Source organism: Jaculus jaculus, chromosome 3 (genome assembly GCF_020740685.1).
Source record: "Jaculus jaculus isolate mJacJac1 chromosome 3, mJacJac1.mat.Y.cur, whole genome shotgun sequence".
NCBI classification, from domain to species: domain Eukaryota; kingdom Metazoa; phylum Chordata; class Mammalia; order Rodentia; family Dipodidae; genus Jaculus; species Jaculus jaculus.
Window position 1 is genome coordinate 81,211,869 of NC_059104.1, and position 24,473 is coordinate 81,236,341.

The 24,473-nt window shown below is 41.7% G+C and overlaps 2 protein-coding genes across 3 annotated transcripts in view; one reads left to right on the forward strand and one right to left on the reverse strand.

The window, feature by feature from the left end:
- Prdm10 (PR/SET domain 10) overlaps window positions 1-24,473 on the forward strand; it is a 150,386-nt gene that overhangs the window by 24,781 nt on the left and 101,132 nt on the right. For both annotated transcript variants that reach the window (XM_045145074.1, XM_045145075.1), the window contains exon 2: window positions 10,756-10,903. The gene's annotated coding sequence lies outside the window, so the exon portion shown is untranslated. The remainder of the gene's footprint in view (window positions 1-10,755; window positions 10,904-24,473) is intronic.
- On the reverse strand, window positions 16,764-18,138 carry LOC101607573 (lipoyl synthase, mitochondrial). The gene has a single exon (XM_004665488.2). The coding sequence runs from the start codon at window positions 18,132-18,134 to the stop codon at window positions 17,016-17,018; it is 1,119 nt and encodes a 372-aa protein (XP_004665545.2). The 5' UTR covers window positions 18,135-18,138; the 3' UTR covers window positions 16,764-17,015.

The window sequence follows — 24,473 nt, forward strand, 5'->3', positions numbered from 1 at the left end:
ATTCCATTTTCATAAGGAATCAGGGATCACTCAGTAACTGTTTAGGCATTTGAGAAATTGCCAGGCTCTTTTCAAAGTGCCTTTAGCTTTTTAAATATTCACTAATAGCATGTAAGTTTCCAGTTTCTCTGTACCCTCACCACCATTTGTTCTAACCTATCCCTGGCTCAGTGTTTTGAATAAAACTGAGAAAATGAAAACATTCTACAGAGGGAGCACAATAGAAACATTCACAAGGTCTGTTTTATGTAGTGTACTAACATAGCATGAAAGATGTTGCTTAAAGTTGTAATTGGAGCTACCTAAATGATACATTGGTATTTTACTGAAATTGAAGCCACAAAATTTTATTAAATTTATTAATTTACTTCTATTTACTTTATTTATTTGAGAGAGATAGAAGCAGATAGAGAGAATGGGTGTACCAGAACCTCCAGCTGCTGCAAACTAATTCCAGATTCATGTGCCACCTTGTGCATCTGGGTTATGTGGGTACTGGGGAATCAAACATGAGTCTTTTGGCTTTGCAGGCAAGTGCCTTAGCTGCTAAGCCATCTCCCCTGCTCAGCTTTTTTTTTCTCTTCCTGTTCTGGAGATTTAACCCAGTTAAAGTTAGGCAAATGCTGTACCACTGAGTATATCACCAGCCCTCAGATCACCTGTTTTTAAGCTGATTATCCCTTAACCTTTAGTGTAGACTTTATAGTTTATAACTTGCATGCCTGCATAAGAGCAGGCAAGAATCCAGAAACAGCCTGGGGACACGGCTCAGTGGTTAGAGTGTTTGCCATGAAAACATGAGGACCTGAGAGAGCTGAGACCATTCAAATTTGATTCCCCAGTATCCATGTAAAAAACTGGGCATAGCCAGGCATGATGGCACACACCTTTGATCCCAGCATTTGAAAGGCTGAGAGGTAGGACGATCGCTGTGAGTTTCAGGTCAGCTTGAACTAGAGTGAAATCTTGCTTCCAAAGATAGGGGTGGGAGTGCGGTGGGATTGAGCTTGACCAAAAATGACTGTAACCCCAGTTTTGTGGGATGAGCAGAGACAGGAGAATGGGAGAATCATTGGTACTCACTGGTCAGCCAGTCAGAGATTGGAGGTTATGGCAACTTCAGGTGCCGTGAGAGACTCTGCCTTAAGGAAATAAAGTAGAAGAGGAGGACCTACTTGATGTTCTCTGAATTCCACATGTGTGCACATGGGCTGTGTGCATTTGAACATACACATGGGCATGCACTATATATACATGCACTGCACATACTACACTGACACATATGCTAATACACACAGTGCATCTGAGATGCTTTTTTAATGTTAACTGTTTGATAGGTATAATTGAATGCTTGCCATAGTTTTACATTAATTCTTTTATGCTTTTTGTTTTTCAAATTAGGGTCTCATTCTAGCTCAGGCTGACCTGGAATTCACTCTGTAATCTCAGGGTGGCCTCAAACTCATGGCGATCCTCCTACCTCTGCCTCCCAAGTGCTGGGATTAAAGGCATGCGCCACAATGCCTGGCTCCATTATTTCTTTTCTTTTATTTGAGGTAGGGTTTTGCTCTATCCTAGGCTGACCTGGAATTCACCATGTAGTCTCAGGCTGGCCTTGAACTCACAGCAATTCCCCTCCTACCTCTGCCTCCCCAGTGCTGGGATTAAAGGCGTGTGCCACTGCACCTGGCTTCATTCTTTCTTTCTTTTCTTTTCTTTTTTTTTTTTTTTTTTTTTTTTTGGTTTTTCAAGGTAGGGTCTCACTCTAGCCCAGGCTGACCTGGGATTCACTATGGAGTCTCAGGGTGGCCTCGAACTCACGGCAATCCTCCTACCTCTGCCTCCCAAGTGCTGGGATTAAAGGCGTGCGCCACCACGCCCGGCTTTAAATATTTTTAACTTGGGAGGCAGATGGAGGAGGATCACCCTGAGTTCTAGGCCACCCTGAGACAACATGGTGAATTCTAGGTTAGCCTGGACTAGAGTGAAACTTCACCTCACCAAAAAAAAAAAAAAAAAAAAAAAAGTTTTTAATTTATTTGAGAGAGAGTGAAAGAGAGGCAGATATATATATATATATATATATATATATATATATATATATATATATATATGGAGAGAGAGAGAGAGAGAGAGAGAGAGAGAGAGAGAGAGAGAGAGAGAATGAATGGGCATGCTAGGGCCTCCAGGCACTGCAAAGGAACTCCAGACGCATGTGCCACCTTGTGCATCTGGCTGGGTCCTGGGGAATCCAACCTGGGTCCTTTGGCTTTGCTGGCAAGCACCTTTGTGCATCTAGCTTACATGGGATCTGGAGGGTTTAACTTAGGTCCTTAGTCTTTGCAGACAAGTGCCTTAATTGCTAAAGCTATCTCTCTAGCCACCTTTTTTTTGGGGAGGTAGGGTCACCCTCTAGCTCAGGTTGACTTGTAGAGCTGGAATTCATTGTGTCACCTCTGGGTGGTCTTGAACTCATAGCAATCCTCCTACCTATGCCTCCCTCCTGAGTGCTGGGATTAAAGGTGTGCACCACTACACCTGGCTAGCCCCCTATTTTTTTTTTAATTTTTATTAACATTTTCCATGATTATAAAATATATCCCATGGTAATTCCCTCCCTCCCCACCCACACACTTTCCCATTTGAAATTCCATTCTCCATCATATTACCTCCCCATTACAATCATTGTAATTACATATATACAATATCAACCTATTAAGTATCCTCCTCCCTTCCTTTCTCTACCCTTTATGTCTCCTTTTTACCTTACTGGCCTCTGCTACTAACTATTATCATGCTCACGCAGAAGCCCAATCATCTGTAGCTAGGATCCACATATGAGAGAGAACATGTGGCGCTTGGCTTTCTGGGCCTGCGTTACCTCACTTAGTATAATACTTTCCAGGTCCATCCATTTTTCTGCAAATTTCATAACTTCATTTTTCTTTACTGCTGAGTAGAACTCCATTGTATAAATGTACCACATCTTCATTATCCACTCATCTGTTGAGGGACATCTAGGCTGGTTCCATTTCCCAGCTATTATAAATTGAGCAGCAATAAACATGGTTGAGCATGTACTTCTAAGGAAATGAGATGAGTCCTTTGGATATATGCCTAGGAGCGCTATAGCTGGGTCATATGGTAGATCAATCTCTAGCTGCTTTAGGAACCTCCACACTGTTTTCCACAATGGCTGGACCAGATTGCATTCCCACCAGCAGTGCAGAAGGGTTCCTTTTTTTCCACATCCCCGCCAACATTTATATCTAATTTCTTAATATAGGCACTTAAGGCTATAAATTTACCTCTTAGAACTGCCTTCATTGTGTCCCAGAGATTTTGGTATGTTGTGTTCTCATTATCATTTGACTCTATAAATTTTTTTATTTCCTTCTTGATTTCTTCATTGACCCATTCATCATTTAGTAGTGTATTGTTTAGTTTCCATGATTTTGTGTATGCTCTATAGCCTTTCTTGCTACTGATTTGTAGTTTAATTCCATTGTGGTCAGATAGAATGCAAGGAATTATTTCAATTTTCCTGAATTTGTTAAGATTTGCTTTGTGTCCTAATATATGGTCTATTTTAGAGAATGTTCCATGTGCTGCTGAAAAGAATGTATGTTTCCCCAGCCCTTTGTTTTGGGAGATAATCTTATTATACAACTCAGGCTGATTTTGCTCTCATGATCCCCTACTTTCTGAATGCTGGAATTAGGGACATGTGCCACCACACCAGGCTATATTTTTATTGTCTTGATGGTGTGCTTTGAAGAATGAAAGCGTTTATTTGTGTACATCTTTATTTTTGAAGTTCCATGATGCAAACCCAGTGCCTTGCACATACTAGGCAAGCTCTCTTGTTGAGTTATCCTTTTAGCCCCAAAGTGCTTAATTTTGACAAAGTCCATTTTATCTTTTTCTATTTCATGTTGCTCATGCTTTTGGTTGCATATCTAAAAGTTTTGCCAGTTCAAAGACGGAAAACTTGACCCCTATTGTTTTTAAAAGCATTATAGTTTTTGCTTTTATATTTAGGTCTTCAATCTATTTTAAAAAATGTTTTATTTGTGCTGGGGAGGTGGCTTAGCAGTTAAGCACTTGCCTGTGAAGCCTAAGGACCCGGGTTCAAGGCTCGATTCCCCAGGACCCACGTTAGCTAGATGCACAAGGGGGTGCATGCATTTTGGAGTTCATTTGCAGTGGCTGGTGGCCCTGGTGTGCCCATTTTCTCTCTCTCTCTCTCTCTCTTTCTCTCTGTCTGTCGCTCTCAAATAAATAAACAAAAATGATTTTAAAAATGTTTTATTTATTTGTAAGGAGCAGGGGGAGAGAATGGGTACATTAGGACCTCTAGCCACCGCAAACAAAGTCCAGATACATGTGCCACTTTGTGCATTGGACTTTACTGGGGGAATTGAACTTGGGTCATTAGGCTTTGCAGGCAAGCACCTTAATGGCTGAGCCATCTCTCCAACTCTTCAGTCAGTTTTGAATTAAATTTTGTGTATAATGTGCCATAAGGGTCCAGCTTAATTCTTTTTTAAATATTTAAAATTTTTTTGAAAAAAAAATTTTTTTTTAAGGAAGGAGTTTATTTCAGTTACAGAGGATAGAGTCCACCACGGTAGGGAAAGCATGGCAGGAACAGGAAACCAGGGTCATGTTGTCACATCAGTAAGGAGAAAGAACAATAAGAAGGGTCAGGCTGTGCCATCCTAATGGTCTGCCTCCTAAATATTCCACAGAACAGCAGTACCAACGGGGATTAAGTGTTCAAACACATGAGTAAATGGAGGACATATTACATTCGAACCAAAACACCTTCTAAGTTATTTTTGTCTTTACTTTGACCTTAACCAATTTATATTTATTAGCACTATTGACATACAGTAATTAAATTTGAAGTTTTTCTGTCTTAATTCATGTTTCTCATAAATTAACATTCATATATTATACAACATTTTCACTTCTATGAGCTGCAATCCTTTGTATAATTCTACTTAGTTTGAAGTATACCAAATAGTTATACAATGTAATTACCTTATTGGCTATAGTATGCCAACACTATTTCCTCCCTAACTAGTCTTCCAACAACCCTTCCTCATCCTGCCTGGTGTCCAGTGATTACTCTTCCCTTCCACTTTGATCCAATTTCTAAGCTTCCTTAAATGAGTGAAAACACAGAGTGTCTGTCTTGCTGGCCTGACTTATTTCAATTAGCATATTTCCTTCCAGTTTCACCGCTTTGATACAAATGACAGAATTTTATTCTTTCCTTTGGCTGAATAATATTCCATTGTGTATCACATATTATTCAGATTTAAAAAATTATTTATTGGTGGGAGGAAGGGTATTACCATGGAATATTTTTTATAATCATGGAAGTTGTTAATAATTTTTTTAAATTATTTATTTATTTGACAGAGAGAAAGAGGCAGAGAGAGAAGGAGAGAATGGGTGAGCCAGGGCCTCCAACCATTGCAAACAAATTCCAGATACATGTGACATGTTGTGCATCTGGTTTACGTGGGTCCTGGGGAATCAAACCTGGGTCCTTTGGCTTTGTAGGCATGTGCCTTAACCACTGAGCCATCCCTCTAACCCCAGCTTAATTCTTGTATTTGTAAAAATGCTGTTACCCCAGCATCATTTGTTAAATGAATACTGTAGCAAATTATCTTGGCACCCTTGTGGAAAATCAGTTCAGAGTAAGTGTTATGTAGGTTTATTTCTGGACTTACAGTTCATTGCAGTGATATGTATCTGTATATACTTTTTCTCAGTGAGACATGGTGTTTATTACCATGATATAGGATGTTTGGAAGTTGGGACTGAGTTTTCCGAATTGACTTTGACATTCTGGGTTCTTATCATTCTAAATAAATTTTCCTTACTTTGCCTATTTCTATAATGAAATCCACAGTAATTTGAATGGTATTTCATTATATATGTAGATCAGTTTGGGGACTGTTACCATCTTAATAATGCTTCCATCTGACCCATGAACATGGGATGAAAAAGAAAACTTTTATATTCTGGGGCTGGAGAGATAGCTTAGCAGTTCAGGTACTTGCCTGCAAAGCCAAAGGATCCAGGTTTGACTCCCCAGAACCCACATAAGCCAGATACACATGGTGGTGCATGTGTCTGGAGTTCATTTGCAGTGGCTGGAGGCTCTGGTGTACCCATTCTTTTTCTGTCTCTGTCTCTCTCTCTCATAAATAAATAAATAAAATTTAAAATAAAATCTTTAATATTCTTTTAAAAATATTTATTTATTTGAGAGAGAGAGAGAATGAATGTGCCAGGGCCTCTAGCCACTGCAAATGAACCCCACACGCATGCATTCCCATGTGCGTCTGGCTTATGTGGGTACTGGGAAATCAAACCTGAGTCCTTAGGCTTTGTAGGCAAGTGCTTTATTATTTCTTTATTTTGGAGAGAAAGGCAGATAGAAAGAGAATGGGCATGCTAGGACCTCTAGCCACTGCAAATGAACACCAGATGCACGTGCCACTTTGTGCATTTGGCTAGTGGGAGTCCTGGGGAATCCTTTGGCTTTGCAGGCAAGTGCCTTAACTGCTAAGCCATCTCTCCAGCCCTAAACTTTTTTTCTTTATGAATATTTTTTTAACTGAGAACTTTAATATATGTACATACTGTAATTTGATCATGTTCCTATCCCATTATCCTCTTTTGTTCCCCTCTCCCCTGCCCCGTCATCCACTGAGGGTCCTCCTCTTTCAAGGTGGTCCTTCCTCTCTTTTGTTGTCCCATTCTTTTTGTCCTCTTCTGACCTTCATGACAAAATGCTGGTAGACTCAGAACAGCGCAGGTCTTGTGGGGATATTGGTAACCACTGTGGAGTCATAAAGGTACCAGTTGGTTCTTATCAGGATGGAGAGTTCCTCAAAGTTTTTCTTCCTATGCTGTGGCTCTTACGCTCTTTCTGCTCCCTCTTCCATGATATTCCCTGAGCCTTGGAGGGCATGGTAGAAATCTCTTTGACTGTTGAGCTCTGGGCAGCCTCTGATTTTCTACTTTGAGTGTGGAGTCTTCTCAGAATCTGTGGCCATCTCCATAGAGAAGCCTCTCTGGCTAGCAGTGAGAGCAGTACTCATATTCATTCTTCTTCCACTTCCTCTGCAATGTTCCCTGGCCCTGGCAGGTGTGTTAGAGATGACTTGTCCAATGTTAAGCTGTAAGCTTTCTCTTCTTGTCATTTTTTAATTTTTTTTGTTTTATTTTTATTTATTTATTTGAGAGCGAGAGCGAGAGAGAGAATGGGTGCTCCAGGGCTTCCAGCCACTGCAAAAAATTGAGCCTCAAACCAAGATCCTTAGGCTTCACAGGCAAGTGCTTAACCGCTAAGCCATCTCTCCAGCCCTCTTCTTGTCATTTTGATGAAGCTTGGGTCTCCCAGTATTTGCCATCATCTGTAAAATGAGGCTTCTCTAACCAAAAGTGAGAACAGCAATAACCAAAAGAAATAAACATACAAATCTTCAAAGGATTTCGATGGGCATAATGGCATCACTTAGCCAAAGAATTAAGTTTTGGAAGCTTCCCTCTATGGTCTATGGCCTTCCAACCCATAGTATTTTGACTCAGTTCTCAGCACCAGGTATGAATTTCCTCTCACAGCGTGAGAACATAATCAAATCACAGCATGTTCATGTATTAAAGTTCTTAATATAAAACCACCAGTCCCCACCCCCCAAAAACCTAAATAGCCAGGTGTGGTGGTATACACTCGGGAGGCGGAGGTAGGAGGATTGCTGTGAGTTCAAGACTACATAGTGAATTCCAGGTTAGCCTGGGCGAGAGTGAGACTCTACCTTAAAAAAAAAACAAACAATCCCTCCCAGATCCTAAATATGTGTGAACAAAAAAGAAAAAATATATATAGCCTGATTTGAATACTAGGTAATGTATACATGTATCCAAAAATTACCTGGTGACTCATAATATGTGCAACTGTTTTTATCTTTAATTAATTAATTTATTTATTTATTTTTTGGTTTTTCGAGGTAGGGTCTCACTCTGGTCCAGGCTGACCTGGAATTAACTCTGTAGTCTCAAGGTGGCCTTGAACTCATGGCGATCCTCCTACCTCTGCCTCCCGAGTGCTGAGATTAAAGGAGTGTGCCACCATGCCCGGCATTATTTTTAATTTTTTGAGGGAGAGAAAAAGAAGAGAGAATGGTCACACCAGGATCTTCAGCCTGCTGCAAATGAACTCCATATGCATGTGCCCTTGCTTCACTGTGCATCTGCCTACATGGACCTGCAGATTTGAACATGAGTTCTTAGGCGTTGCAGGCAAGCGCCTTAACTGCGAGCCATTTTTATTTATTTATTTGAGAGAGAAAGAGGCAGAGAGAGTGAGAGAGAAAATGGGCATGCCAGAGCCTCTAGTCAGTGCAAACAAACTTCAGATACATGCCCCACCATGTGCATTTGGCCTACATGGGTACTGGGGAGTTGAACCTGGGTCCTTTGGCCTTGCAGGCACAGCACCTTAACTGCTGAGCCATCTCTCCAGCCCCCTTGTTTGTTTGTTTGGTTGGTTTTTCAAGGTAGGGTCTCACTGTAGCCCAGGCTGACCTGGAATTCACTATGTAGTCTCAGGGTGGCCTCGAACTCACAGCGATCCTCCTACCTCTGCTTCCCAAGTGCTGGGATTAAAGATGTGTGCCACCACTCCTGGCTCTGTTTGTTGTTGTTGTTGTTGTTTTGTTTTTTAAAATGATGTTGGAGATGGAATCCAGGGCCTTGAACATATATGGGATGTAAAAACTCTAACTGTTATATGTCGGTAAAGAAAGAAATGTAGCCAGACCTGGTGGTGCAAGTCTTTAATCCCAGCACTGGGAGACAGAACTAGGAAGATTGCTGATTTTGAGGCCATCCTGGAACTACAGAGTGCCAGGCTAATATGTAGGTTGTAGTGAGACCCTACCTCAAAAAAACAAAAATAAAACAAGCAAAAAAAAAAAAAAAAAAAAAGGTAGGGGCTGGAGAGATGACTTAGCGGTTAAGGCGCTTGCCTGCAAAGCCAAAGGACCTCGGTTCGATTCCTCAGAACCCATGTAAGCCAGATGTACAAAGGGGCACGGGCATCTGGAGTTCATTTACAGGGCTGGAGGCCCTGGCGCACCCATTGTCTCTCTCTCTCTACCTGCCTATTTCTGTATCTATCTCTCTCTCAAATAAATAAAAATAAAATATTTTTTAAAAAAGGTAGCATCATGAATAGGCATCCTTATCTTTTCATGAATCTTAGGGGTAGGCATTCAGTCTTTTACTTTTTCTTATGCTGGTAATTGTTTTATGGCATTTATTAGGCTAAAGACTGTTCCTCCTCTTCCTACTTTGAGTCTTTTTATTATAAACAGGCTTTTGAATTTTTGTCAAATGCTTGTGCCTAGAGATGACCATGTATTTTTTTTTATTTTTCTTCTATTGTTATGACTCATTCTGTTGATTTTTGTTTTAATTTCTTAGTTTTCCTACATTGATATTTAAATATTGAATCAACCTTATATTTCTCTCAGAATTTTGAAAATTTGAGTAGTAATTCACATTCACTGTTAAAAATAAAAAACAGGGAGTCTGGAGGGATGGCTTAGCTATTAAGGCGTTAGTCTGCAAAGCCAAACGACCCAGGTTCAATTCCCCAGGACCTGTGTAAGCCAGATGCAGAAGGTGGTGCATATGTCTGGACTTTGTTTGCACTGGCCCAGAGCTCCTGGTGCACTAATTCTCTCTCTTTCTCTCTCTGTCTTTTTGCAAATAAATAATAATTTTTTTCCCTGAGGTAGGGTCTCACTCTAGATATTTTTTAAAAAATAAAAGAGGACTGGGTAGATGGCTTAGCAGTTAAGGCACTTGCCTGCAAAGCCAAAGGACCCAGGCTTGAGTCTCCAGGACCCACATAGGCCAGATGCACAAGAGGTCGCATATATCTGGAGTTTGTTTTCAGTGGCTGTATCCCCGGGTACAGCTATTCTTTCTCTCCCCTTCTCTCTCCAATAAATAAGTGAAAATTAAATTTAACAAAAAGGAAAGAAAAAAACAGGTGGGTGACCTGTGTGGACCTGGCTGAGGGCCACTGTTGGGACTCTGGCATGTGGACTGGGACGAGCAGGCCCAGGTTTCGGTGGGAGGCCTGCGGTTGAGAGGTTGAGGGGGAAGCGCTGCCCGCAGGCGGCCCATGCGGCGCCTTTCCAGCGAGCAAGGTGGAGTCTTGAGCTTCGAGGAGGAGCCAGTCCCCTTTTGTGAAGCCGCTTTGGGCTGGGAGCCTGTGCAGTCTTTGAACATTGGTTAGTTGGTCCAAGATAAACTTTGAAGTCATTCTGCCCTGGGTCCAAGATGTGCTAACAAAATCAGCCTTCATAGGCCCTCACCCCGGTGACTCGTGGAGAACACAAGTCTGGCTTGTTTTGTGGTGGATTAAGTACTTTTTACTTACAGGTAAGTGTCATGCTGTGCAGTCTCCGGTGGGACCAGAAATGGCATAATGGACAAAACGACAAATCCCAGTAGGCCAGCCCTTTCTGAGATGCTTCCCATGCACCAAGATTGTTCTGGAGAAAGTAAGCGTAGAAGCTAAACAGCCACATTCTGCTATCAGGAAGTGTGTCCAGGTCCAGCTGAGCAAGAAAATCACAGTTTGTACCAGTGATGGCTGCTTGAACTTCTCTAGCAGAAAACAGCAATAAAAGAAAAATTTGTTCTGGGTTACAGAGCTCCCCCCAACAGTCCGGAAGTCACCCACAAAGAGCGGAGATAAATCCCTGGTCACCCTTGAGCCACCTGCAGGGAGACACCAGAGAACAGAGAGATAAGCTTCCTTCCACAAGCCTTCCCCTGAGGAAGACCAAAGATCATAGAGGTAAGTTCCCTGCCTGTGCTCTTATTCATAGTTTTGGGCTAAGAACAGAAATTACAAGATATTAAAACTATGTAGCTGTACGCTCACGCCATTCCTTTAACCTTGCTTGCTTGTAGGAAGAAAAATATAAAAAGCCCCTTTTGCCTAAGCTCAGGGCTGATGTGAGTGATCTGGGTGTCACTCTGCTAGCCTAGATCTTCCTCTTTGTCCACAGCCTGAGTCTCATTCAGGAAATTCCTGCACATTTCATTGAGGAAAACCATGAAGTTCTGCTTGCTGGGTTTGGTCAAAAAGATCAAGTGTTGGTGATATGCAAGGTTGTTAAAGTAGCCAATGTGTCTCTTTTGACTCTGTACAAAGGCAAGAAGGAAAGACGAAGATCATAAATTTTCATGATGGAAATACAGTAAAACATTTTCATATTCGAATAAATATATAAATAAATAAGATATTTTAAAAAGGAAAAGAATATTCTTTTTAAAACATTTAAAAATATTTTTATTTATTTGCAAGGAGAGAGAGTGAGCGAACAAGCAAAAATGAAAATGGGCACTCCACAGCCTTCTACCACTGCATACAAACTCCAGATGTATGTGCCACTTTGTGCACCTGGTTTTACATGGATTTGGGGGAATTGAACCCAGGCTGTCAGGCTTTTCAAGCAAGCATTTTTACTGCTGAGTCATCTCTCCAGCTCTTTGAAAACTTTTTATTGATACTCTCCATATGTAGAGATAATATACCATGATCATAATCCCTTCTCACCACCCTTCCTTACTCCCTCCTGAAAACCCCCCTCCACCACTGAGTCCCTTCTTTCTAACTAGTCTCTCTATTTTGATGTTATCATTTTCCTCCTCCTGTTACGCAGGTCTTATGCAGGTAGTATCAGCCACTATGATCTTATGAAAACCATAGCCACTTTGTGTCTGGAAGACAGTATAGTAGGTAGTCCTTCCCTTCCTTTGGCTCTTATATTCTTTCTACCACCTCTTCTGCAATGGTCCCTAAGCCCTGGAGGGTGTGATGGAGGTGTATCACTTAGTGCTGAACACTCCATGGTCACTACTTCTTAGCACTTTGAGTTTTGGGTGTCCATAGTAGTCACTGCCATCTGAAAAGAAGGGTCTCTAACCGAAAGTGAGAGTAGCAGTAATATATGAGCACAAAATAAGTGTTTAGAGGACAGTTTGGTGGGTGTAATATGTCCATTTAGCCAGACAACAGTGGTAGTTTTCCCCTTAGGACTTGTGTTCTTCCCCCGCTATAGCCTTTTGACTACGTTTTTAGTATAAGCATGAATTTAAGAAAAGAATATTCTGCCAGGCATACTTGGGAGGCTGAGGTAGGAGGATTGCTATGAGTTCAAGGCCATCCTGAGCTACAGAGTGAGTTTCAGGGCAGCCTGGGCTAGGTGACACCCTGACTTAAAGCAATGAGCAAAGAAAGAAAGAAAAAAAGAAAGAAAATTTAATGATCCCAGTTGTATGGTGTGTGTGTATGCACGTACGTACGTACCTGCACATGCTGTTTTTGAGATAGGGTCTCACTGTAGGCCAGGGTGACCTGGAATTCACTCTAGCTCCAGGCTGGCCTTCAACTCAGGGTTATCATCCTACCTCAACTTCTCCTGAGTGCTGGGATTAAAAATGTGTACCACCATACATAGCCTAATTGTTTCTTGATTATAAAATTTGTCAAAAAAAATTTTTTTTACTTTGTCATATTAGACCTACTAAAACATTGTTTATCTTTCTTTTTTCTTTTTTCTTTTTGTTTGTTTTTTCAAGGTAGTGTCTCACTCTAGTCCAGGCTGACTTGGTATTCACTATGTAGTCTCAGGGTAGCCTCGAACTCATAGCAATCCTCCTACCTCTACCTCCCAAGTGCTGGGATTAAAGGCATGTGCCATCATGTCCAGCTAGAATAGTGTTTTTCTTCCTGGGGACTACCCAGACTGGTTCCATAACCTCTCAGAATTTTGATGAACACAGTCATAAAATAACAGGAGAGTGTCTTTTCAGAGCTTCATGAACCTTTGGGAATTGCCTTCAGTTTTCTGCCAAGGTGGCCCAAGCTTGGTTAGCTCTTGTAAACAGGATGCTTAGGGAAAACAATCCCAACTTGCTTCACCTTCTTTCTCAGTATGGAGCTGGGAAACTGGTCAGCAGAGATGCTGAGAGGCAGAGAAACCTTCAGACAATGTCATCAGGCTGGGGAGGTAAGCATTTAGAGTTAAAGGGCCAACTCCCCAGTGTTTTGGGTATATGAGACTGAATTTTTCCCTTCTGGTCAAAAGGCATCAAACCGGGAATGGAAGAGTCACCTATTTGGTGGTCTCACGCTGGGTACAAGTAGAAGCTGAAGTCCATGGTCAGCCATGGAGGAGGGTCTTTCAGATACACTGAGAAATTACCCTTCCAACTGTAGAAGGGCTGACTAATAGCCTTTAGTCTACCAGCCATGAGTCAGCTCAGTGCATTGATGTGCTGTGCCTCTGTAGCCTCCAGAGGAGGTTTGAAAGAAAGATAGTGGGTACCCTCGGGAGAGGGCAGCAGGAAGCTTCTGGGAGGTGGTCTGTTCTATAAGCCAAATGCATCTACTTTATGAATATGTCCCAACTCAGATGCTATGGCTTGTCTGCTGTTCTGCAAGTGTAGGTAACTGTGCTACTTTAAGGTATCTTGTATCTTGTAACAGTAGAATAGTGTTCCCTGACAGATTTCTCTTTGAAATTGCCGTCACATTTTACCAGCCCAGCAGCTATTCTTTATGACAAGGCAAAGGCAGACATCAAGGTTTGCCATTCCTTAGAATTTACACAGCTTCCTTTTGAACTCAGGGATTTTCATATAGGTCTGTCAGACTCAGATGCTCAACAAGTGTTCACCTGGTTTCTCCTTTCTTTGAGTGAATGGTAGAGACTCCTTTGAAGACCTAATGGGGTCCCAATATATCATGAACAGATTATCAAATGGGATGGGAGGAGTCACCTTTGTGTTTTGGTACATGAAAAGTTCATTTGAAGTAGGGGTGGGGGCAAGTCCACATCCCCTAGGTTAACATGAAGAAAGACTTATTTATGTCCTCTTTTGAAGCATGAAGGAGTGACATAACTCTTAACTTATTTCATAGAATAAACCCCTAAGTGTTAGTCCTAGAAGCCCTTTTTTGTACAAAGAAATTAGGAAGAACTGTTGTCCATCATCAGCTGCCTGGCTTATTATTCTGTTTTGTTATGTTTTTCTGGATTATATATTTTCTGAACCTGAGTTTTAAACATTGTCAGGTTGGTGTTGGGATTAAATTAGTGAAAAGAATTGCTCAATGTGAACTCCTTGTGTCTGGGTCTGAATGCTTGATTCAAATTAGCTGTCCTTATGTTCTATCCTTGTGACTGGCCCCGAGCTCCTGTCTTCCCTTGGCTATGCCTATTGGGCACAGTGCCAGATGAAAGGCATGTATTTGGTGGTAGGGATAGTGTGACTAGGGATGAAGTGTTACTTTTCTTATCACTTGTACCAAATACCTGACAAGAAGCAACATAAGAGAGGAAGTGTATTGTCTTAGGGCCTACAGTCCATTATGAAGGGACATCATGGCAGGGAAAGCATGGTGGTCGGTGGCTCCATGGAGGTGGGAGTGGATCGCAGCTGTTTGCTCATACCTCAGCTGGTCAAGAAGCAAAAAGAGGATGGGAAGTAGGGCCAGGCTATAAAATTTAAGTCCTGCTCCTAGTGACCAACTTCTTCCAGGTAGACCCCACCTTATTTTTTTAAATATTGATTTATTTTTCAAGCAAAGAGAATGAGAGAGAGAGAGACAGACAGACAGACAGAGAATGGACCCAAGCTGTTGCAAATGAACTCCAGATGCATGGGCCACTTTGTGCATCTGGCTTAATGTGGGTAATGGGGAATTGAACCCAGGTTGTTAGGCTTTGCAGGAAAGTGCCTCAAACCTCTGAGCCATCTCCCTAGCCCTAGACCCCACCTTCTAAAGATTCCAAACCTTGGGCTAGAGGGATGGCTTAGTGGTTCAGGTGTTTGCCTGCAAAGCCAAAGGACTAAAGCTCTAAAGTTTTCCAAGTACGTATTCTATTGAGAACTTTTGTTTTAGAAGAAGGTAAAGAAAGAAGGGAGGAAGGGACAAAAGGAGAGAGGGTGAAAGGAACAAAATCATTATCTTAACAAAAAACAGAGGGCTAGTCTCTTCCCAAGTTACCACTCTGCAAAGGCCCTGTGTAGGTTTTATTTTATTTTATTTTCTCTAATTTATTTATTTGAGAGAGACAGAGAGAGAATGGGTGCCCCAAGGCCTCCGGCCACTGCAAAGGAACTCCAGATATGCCTCCTTCTGCATCTGGCTTACATGGGTCCTGGGGAATCAAGCCTTGAACTGGAGTCCGTAGGCTTCACAGGCAAGTGCCTAACCACTAAGCCATCTCTCCAGCCCAGATTTTATTTTTCATTAATATTTATTTTAAACTTATTTATTTATTTGAAAGTGGCAGATACACACACACACATGTAGAGAGAGAGAGATAGAGAGAATATGAGAGAGAGAGAGAATGGTCACACCAGGGCCTTCAGCCACTGTAAATGAAGACCAGACACATGCGCCAACTTGTAATTCTGCCTCATGTGGGTCCTAGAGAATTGAACCTGGGTCTTTTGGCTTTGCAGGCAAGTGCCTTAACTGCTAAGCCATTTTCCCACCCCCTGTGAAGGTTTTCTGTTAAGCTCCTGGATCTACATCTCTCAGATTTTACTAGCTCCTAGCCAACATTATAGTGTGACAGGTAAACAAGTAGCAAACTTGGGATACCTAAAAAGTTTACCAAAAAAAAAGAAAAGAAAAGAAAAAAACCCCACACAAATAGATGAAAAACCAGTAACAAGCAAAAACAAACCAATATATCTGTGCTGGGAGATGGTTAAGTAGATAAAGCCTGACAGTCCAGATCCCCAGAACACACATAAGAAGTCAGGACCATGTTGTTTTTCAGTTAGCTTGGCTGACAAATGAGCATCAGTGATTCTCCCATCTCTCTCCCCCTCAGCACTGGGATTACAGGCATGAGTGACCACACTTGGCTTTTTTTTTTTTTTTATAATTTTTAAAAATATTTTATTTATTTATTTGAGAGAGAAAAATAAGTTTATTTGCAAGCAGAAAGATAAAGAGGAGAGACAAATTAGGCATGCTAAGGCCTCCAGCCACTGCAAAGGAACTCCAGATGCATGCACCCCCATGCACTGGGCTTTCTGTGGGTACTGGGAGTTGAACCCCAGGTTGTTAGGCTTTACAAGCAAGCTCTTTAACCACTAAACCACTTCTCCAGACCCCCAGGCTCATATCTGTCACCATCCACCTACCCACCCACCTACCTGTCTACCTATTTGCAAGTAGAGAGAGACCAAGAAAGAGAAAGAATGGGCACACCAGGGCCTCTAGTCACTACCAACAAACTTCAGATGAATGTGCCACTTTGTGCATCTGGCTCTACGTGGGTACTGGGGAATCAAACTCAGGTCTTCAGGTTTTGCAGGCAAGTACAAACTCTGAGCCATCTCTCCAGCCCAATGCTTCTTTTTTTTTTTTTTTAAATAAATAACATGGCATAATGACATAGACTTAACACTGACTTGTAAAATCCTTTAGATATCTTTAATGTATTTTTAAATTATAATATTAATAGCAAATTATTCCAAAGACGTTCTATGATTACATCATAGCAAGCAATTATTTAGACAAAGAAGCTAAAAGCCAAAAGTCAAATGAATTACTATAATTAAATATGTATTACTTACAAATATTTTTCTTTCTGAGCTTACAGGCATGTGCCACCATGCCTGGATCAGACAAGTTTTTTTTAAGTCAGTGTGTATCCACTGAAGTCAGCAGGCTGACATCACCTTGGTACCAGCTGGAAGCAAAATTCTGGAGAAAAGGTTTATCTCTCCCCCCTCCCTCCATGGTAGCGTCTGGCCTCAACCTCACACTGATCCTCCTTCCTCTTCTTCCCAAGTGCTGGGATTAAAAGTGCCACCACACTCAGCTGGAAGCAAAAATTTAAAATTTCTGTGATCTTGAAGGTCTTGTCTAAATTTTATAGTGTTTTTGTTTTTCTTTTAGCCACCAGATTTTTCAGGAAAAATTCACCTGCTTTATATGAAGAGCACACCAAAGGGCCACTTGCAGTATAATGAAACCCAAGTTCATTTCCGACTTTTTCCCAATATTTGAACTTGTCAGGAGTAATATATTCTTCAACCTTAAGATGGCGCTTTGTTGGCTGCATATATTGACCTAGAGTTAGGCAATCCACCTCAGCGTCACGAAGGGCTTTCATCATTGCATACACTTGCTCATCATTCTCTCCTAGGCCCAACATGATCGATGTCTTGGAAATAAGTGCGGGCTGCACCTCCTTGGCATGTTTCAGTACACGCAGCGATTGGGCAAAATTGGCCCGGGGATCCCGAACTTTCCTCTGTAATTCAGGAACTGTTTCCACATTATGCGCGTACACATCCAATCCTGACAGGGCAACTTTTTCCACTGATTTAAGATCTCCTCGGAAATCAGGGGTGAGGCATTCCACCAGAATTTTTGGGTTCCTTTCCTTTAAGTGTGACACAGTCTTTGCAATGTGCTCAGCACCCCCATCAGGCACATCATCACGATCTACAGACGTAAGGACGACATAGTCTAGACCCCACTCTGCAATTGCTTTTGCCGTATTGTAGGGCTCGTTGGCATCCAAGGGAGGGGGGTTTCTTGCAGTCTTAACAGAACAAAATCTGCAACCTCTTGTGCATGTGTCTCCCATCAACATGATGGTGGCTGTGGCCGTGGCATATTCTCCGCCTCCCCAACACTCTCCAATATTGGGACATCGTGCTTCCTCACACACCATATGGAGATCTAAGTTCCGCAATGTAGTTTTCAGTTTGTTGTAATTTTTGCCCATGGGTATCTCTGTCTTTAACCAGGGAGGCAGTCTTAACCTTTCTCCTTTCTGGCGTTTTAAATTTCCTTTATATTCATCCCAAGTACTCTTGTCTGCAAGGTCACCAGATACAAAATCTTGAAGGTCTGGTCCATTCTGTAAAAATTCCTTTTTGTTATCTGGTAAGGAACTTAATGCTCTACCTGGGCTGTATAAGTATCTTCCAAATACCTGGGGCCACAGTGTGCGGGCGACATCCCCGCAGCGTGGAGACATCCCCCTCTTTACGTGTCTTGTGGGGGTGACCCACACTTGGCTTTTATTGTTTGATATAAGCAAACATTAATATTTCATGATGTTGTTACTTTAGGGGTCATGTCATTTGAAAATGAGAACCATGGGCCTAGAATTTTCCTTCCTTTCTTCCTCCTTCCCTGTTCTCTCTTTCTCTTCTTCTCTCCCTCTTTGCTTTCCTTCCTCACTTTCCTGGTCAGAAGTCTCATGTAAGCCCAGGCTGGCTTGGAACTGGCTATGTAGTTGAAGATGGCCTTGAACTTATGGTCCTTCTGCTTCCACCTGCCAAGTGTTGAAATTAAAGGTATGTGTCACTGTGCTTGGTTTTATGCAGTACTGGGAATTAAATCCAAGGTTCTGTGTATGTTAGGCAGGCATTCTACCAACTGAGCCACATTCTTTTTTAAAAAATTTATTTTGGGGGGGCTGGAGAGATGGCTTAGCAGTTAAGTGCTTGCCTTTGAAGCTTAAGGACCCAGGTTCAAGGCTCAACTCCCCAGGACCCACATTAGCTAGATGCACAAGGGGCACATGTATCTGGAGTTCATTTGCAGTGGCTGGAGGCACTGGTGCGCCCATTCTCTCTCTGTTTCTCTCTCTGCCTCTTTCTCCCTCTGTCTGTCACTCTCAAATAAATAAATAAAAATAAACAAATTTTTTTAAAAAATAAAAATTTATTATTTTTTTCCAAGGAAAGAGGGAGAAAGAGAATATGAATGGACGTACCAGGGCTCCTAGCTGCTGCAAAAGAACTCTAGATTCGCCGGGCATGGTGGCACATCCCAACACTGGAGGGGGGGGGAGGCAGAGGTAGGAGGATTGCCGTGAGTTCAAGGCCACACTAAGATTCCATAGTGAATTCCAGGTCAGCCTGGGCTAGAGTGAGACCCTACCTTGTAAAACCAAAAAAAAAAAAACCACAAAAGAACTCTAGATTCATGTACCACTTTGTGCATCTGGCCTCATGTGGGTACTGGAGAATTGAACCCCAATCATTAGTCTTTACAGGCAAGCACCTTAGCCACCGAGCCATCTTCCCAGCCTCCTCTCTTTCCTTTTTTTTTTTTTTTTTTTTGGTTTTTCGAGGTTGGGTCTCACTTTAGCCCAGGCTGACCTGGAATTCACTATGGAGTCTCAGGGTGGCCTTGAGCTCATGGTGATCCTCCTACCTCAGCCTCCCAAGTGCTGGGATTAAAGGCGTGTGCCACCATGCCTGGCCTCTTTCCTTTTTTAAAAGTATTTAATTTATTTATTTACCTGAAAGACAGAGAAAGAGAGATAGAGAGAGAATGGGCACACTAGTGCCTCTAGCCACTGCAAATGAACTCCAGACACATGTGCCTCCATGTGTATCTGGATTATGTGGGTACTGGAGAATTGAACCTGGGTCCTTGTGCTTCACAGGCAAGCACCTTAACTGCTAAGCCATCTCTCCAGCCCACCTTTTCTTAATTGAATAAAGTCTCTTTAAGTCTTAAAAAGAAATGTATTCATACTTACTCAGTGCCTTTAACCACTGGGCCATCTCACCAGTCCCCATTTGGGAATTTTATGAAGGGCTCATTACATGGTCATGGTTGATTAAATCATTGGTTCTTGGTAATCAGCTTAATCTTAAGTCCTCCACCTGTCCCATTTCTAACCCTACTTCCTCAGAGGTTGATAGCTGGAGCTGAAGGCTAGAACCCTCTATCTAGAATTTTTGTTTTTATTTTTATTTTTATTTTTTAGCTAGGATCTCATTTGTAAACCAGGCTAACCTGACCTGGAGTTTACTGTGTAGTCTCAGGATGTCCTTCAACTCATGGTGATCCTCCTACTTCTGCCTGCTGAGTGCTAGAATTAAAAGTGCACACCACCATGCCCAGCGCTTGTCCAGTCTTCTCTCCCTCTCCTACTCTCATCTAAATGACTAAATAAAAAATGTTTTTAAATAAAGGAAGGCCATTACCTTAAAGAGTCTATTTTAAAAAGGATAAAGGTTTCAAATGTGTAGAATTTTGTGCATACTGATGTTTGGTTATGCTTGATTAGTCATTAACCACTGCTATGTTGACCCATTGGGAAAGAAAGTGTATATCTGCACTTACCAAATTATGGCCCCAAAACACAGCTACTTCCACTAGCCATTTCTCCCTTGTTTTGTCACTTTTATTATTCTGCTGTTTGTTTTGAGGTGAAGTGAGGTTAGGTGGTAGTGGTATACAGAGTTACTGTCTACTGGAAAACCCATCACTTTTCTGCATTTGGAATATTAATTTTTCTCAAAAAGAACTAAGATTACCTTCAGTATGTCTTCTATTTTTATTAGTTATTCATGTGTATATGTGTATAATATGTATGTATGGGCAATGTGTATCATGGAATCTTTGTGGAGGTCAGAGAACAGCCTTGGCATTTCTTCAATCCTTACTCCTTCTTTTGAGTCTTTTGCTACTGCTGCTTCTGCTGGCAGGCTTCTAGATTATTCTGATTCCACCTCCCTTTGCTATAGATGCATTGGGATTACAGATTTACATGCCACTTTGTATCTGGCTTTATGTGGTCCTTGAGGATGAATGTACTTGGGTTGACAGGTTTGAAAACACATACTTTTAGCTGCTGAGCCATCTCCACAGCCCTGATGCAGAAGTTTTAAAATATATTTATTTAATTTAACTAATTTATTTATTTGAGAGAGAGAGAGAAAGAATCAGATATATTTTTAGAGAGAATGGGCATGCCAGGGCCTCTAGCCCTGCAAACAAACTCCAGACACGTGTCATCTTGTACATATTGTTTAAGTGGGTCCTGGGGAATTGAACCTGGGTGAAGAGCCAACCTGACTCCATTTTAATAGCAGAGCAATTTTGATATAATGACTAAGTTAAGTTTCTGTTTCTCTAAGTTTCTGTGTATGAGCTGGGGCCACAAACTTTTCCCTGGTTACTGTTCCCACAATTGTGTATTCATAACATTCCGGGAATAGTTTAACTGTAACAGCTGGTCTGTTTCTGTCACCACGCTTGCTTGCCTCTGAAAACCCCCTATCCTGTGATTTCTATGGCTTTGCCCTATAAAAAGAGCCTGAGAGGCTGACTCGGGCTGCTCTCTACAATCCCACCTTAGGGAGGCAGTTGCTGGACCAGCTCTATTGTGCATAATTAAAAGCTTGCTTAATTGGGCCATAGTTTGTGGTTGGTGGTCTTTATTCTTGTGAATTCTGGGTTAACATAATGGAGGCCCCAGCAAGATGGAGACCCCCCAACCCAAATTCAAAAGCTGGACCATTCTGTCTGAGCCTCTAGGACTGAAGTGTCACACCCAGGGCTTGCACGCCTTGAAGAGGATGCAGGACACACATTCTGTTCCATGGACAGTAGAGATGAACGGAGGCACAAAAAAATGAAGTACTAATCTGGGGAGGCCTCCAAGAGTACATCATAGTAAGGTGTTTCCTCCTGTGACATCTGGTACTGGTTCTGGTGGGGTCTCTTCTGGGAACAGAGAGTTGTCTGATGAGGCACATTCACACTCCTGTCCAGGGCAGTTGTAAGTCATTGCACTGTCCACCTGGTTCAGGACAACTGCAGAGCCCACATTTTCTACTTGGTTCTGGTTTTTAGGCTCATTCGGTTGTTGTCTGTCTTTTATTTGTTCTTTTGTGTCTTGTCCTTCTGTTTAGTGTTTGTTTTGTCCTTTTGTGTTTAACATTTTTGGATCCTCCTAGGAACTGCATATCAAGTCACAGGTTTGTCCTTGGGCGACCTGGACACCCTAACCACCAAAGATAAATTGAAAATTGGAAATTAAAAATTGTTTTTGAAAAAAAGAAAAAAGCCTATAGCCTGCATGGATAGAAATGTAGGTCTTCAGTCACAAAGATAATGGTCTCTCCTACAGTGTGTCAATTGCTATCCTCAAAGAAAACCTTACTGGTACATAGTGTACCTATAAGGTAGCACTTTCTCAAAGTAAGAACAAGGAAGCTCATTCTCTCTCTCTTTCTCTCTCTCTCCCTCTTTCTCTAATAAATAAAGTATATTTTAAAAAGGGGGGATCTGGGGAGATGGCTTAGTGTTTAACACATTTGCCTGCAAAGCCAGAGGACCCCAGTTCAATTCTCCAGAGCCTTCGTAAGTCAGATGCACAAGGGGGCACATGCATCTGGAGTTCACTTGCAGTAGCTGGAGGCCCTGGCATGCCCATTCTCTCTCTCTCTCCCCCCCCCTCTTTCTCTCTCTAGTAAATAAATATTTAAAAACAAAAAGAATAAAGAAACTCAGATCTAAGAGCTCCCCACCCAAAAAAAATTGTTTTTGAGACTAATCAAGTTTTGGGTTGAAAAATCCTAAAAATGAAATCTGAAATTATACTTGAAGTAATTTCAAAGTTTGGTTTTGATTTCTGGAGTTATAAATAGAATAGAATTTTAAAATGGGACCAGCCTAGATGTCCCTCAACTGATGAGTGGATAATGAAGATGTGGCACATTTATACAATGGAGTTCTACTCAGCAGTAAAGAAAAATGTAGTTATGAAATTTGCAGAAAAATGGATGGACCTGGAAAGGATTATACTAAGTGAGGTAACCCAGGCCCAGAAAGCCAAGCGCCACATGTTCTCTCTCATATGTGGATCCTAGCTACAGATGACTAGGCTTCTGCGTGAGAATGAAAATACTTAGTATCAGAGGCCAGTAAGTTAAAAAGGAGACATAAAGGGAAGAGAAAGGAAGGGAGGAGGGTACTTAATAGGTTGATATTGTATATATGTAAGTACAATGATTGTGATGGGGAGGTAATATGATGGAGAATGGAATTTCAAAGGGGAAGTGGGGGGGGAGGGAATTACCATGGGATATTTTTTTGTAATCATGGAAAATGCTAATAAAAATTAAAAAAAAGAATTTTAAAATGGGAATACATAACTTCTGAATGAATTAATGAATGAAAGAATGAATGCGTGGGCTGGAGAGATGGCTTAGCGGTTAAGCTCTTGCCTATGAAACCTAATGAACCCAGTTCGAGGCTTGATTCTCCAGGACCCACGTTAGCCAGATGCACAAGAGGGTGCACACATCTGGAGTTCATTTTCAGTGGCCAGAATGGCACGCCCATTCTCTCTATCTGCCTCTTTCTCTGTCACTTTCAAATAGATAAATAAAAACAAACATAAATTTTTTTTAAAAAGGAATGAATGTGTAAGGGGAGAAATGTGTCTGGAGTCTATATGAAAAGTACACTTGGAATGAATGTGTGTATATTTGAATGTATGTGTGGCTCACAGCCCTTAGGCTATAGAATGATGGGAAATTCATTGTGGAGGTTTGGGGGATGGATGTTCTTCACCAAGCCTACTGTCCTAGACTACATGGCCAACTTTTGCTGTTGAGTGTGTCCCACAGAAAGGGGGAAAATGCAAGATTCTCCTACTCTTAAAAAATTATAACTGACAGGATCGGAAAGCTGCCTTGGGCCCTGAGAGAAGTCCAAAGCTACCCCTGGAATTTTAGGGGAAAAAAGCTGGCGGGGGTGGGGGTGGGGGTGGGGGTGGGGGGAATTATGCTATCCTGCTGTGTTCCCAGGGGCAAAAAGTAGATCAAAAATAGTTAACTTCTGGGTTGATCTCAGGCAGCTGCTAGAATCTGGGAAAACTGTCTTGTTCTCACATGCTATGCCTGGGGCAATTCTCCATAACGAAGATAAAAGTAGGGGACTACACATGAACAGGCTCCTACAATGTGTGCTTTCCCCTGAAGGGCTTGATCTGCAGTTGGCCAGGTGGCCCAGGGAGTAAGAGGAGGACCCTAACACACAAGGCTCACTAATGAACAGACAAAACACAGACCACTCTGGGGTTTATGTTGTCCCCAGGAGAATCCCTGATGGCGCTCAGCTTCCCTGCCTTGCAGAGTCAGGAGGGCTGCAGACACAGGGAAATCTCAGGATCCTGGCCCCAGAATGATAATGGGTGAGTCCCAAATTGCTGCGAACAGCTGGGGACTTCTTATAAGAAATTTGCACCTGTTTTTAAGTTTACTTTATCTCTCTATGCTTCTATGGGTCTACTAACAGACCACGGCCTCAAGATTTAAGTTTAAATTTAGAAGTTCTCAATGAGTTTGTCAGAAAATTTCTAAAATTTCCAATAATGTTCAAATCAGCTTTCATGTTTTTTAAAATACATGTTTCAGGATATTCTGGGTAAATAATATAAATCAAATCTAATCTACTCTTCTATAAAGAGCTAATTCGAAAAGGCTTTTGAGAAAGAAAAAAACTTAAATGGTCACATTAAAAGTCTTATGGTAGAGCCGGGCGTGGTGGTGCATGCCTTTAA

Coding starts and splice junctions, on each gene's coding strand:
- LOC101607573 (XM_004665488.2), bottom strand. CDS start 18,134: ATGTCTCCACGCTGCGGGGATGTCGCCCGCACACTGTGGCCCCAGGTA.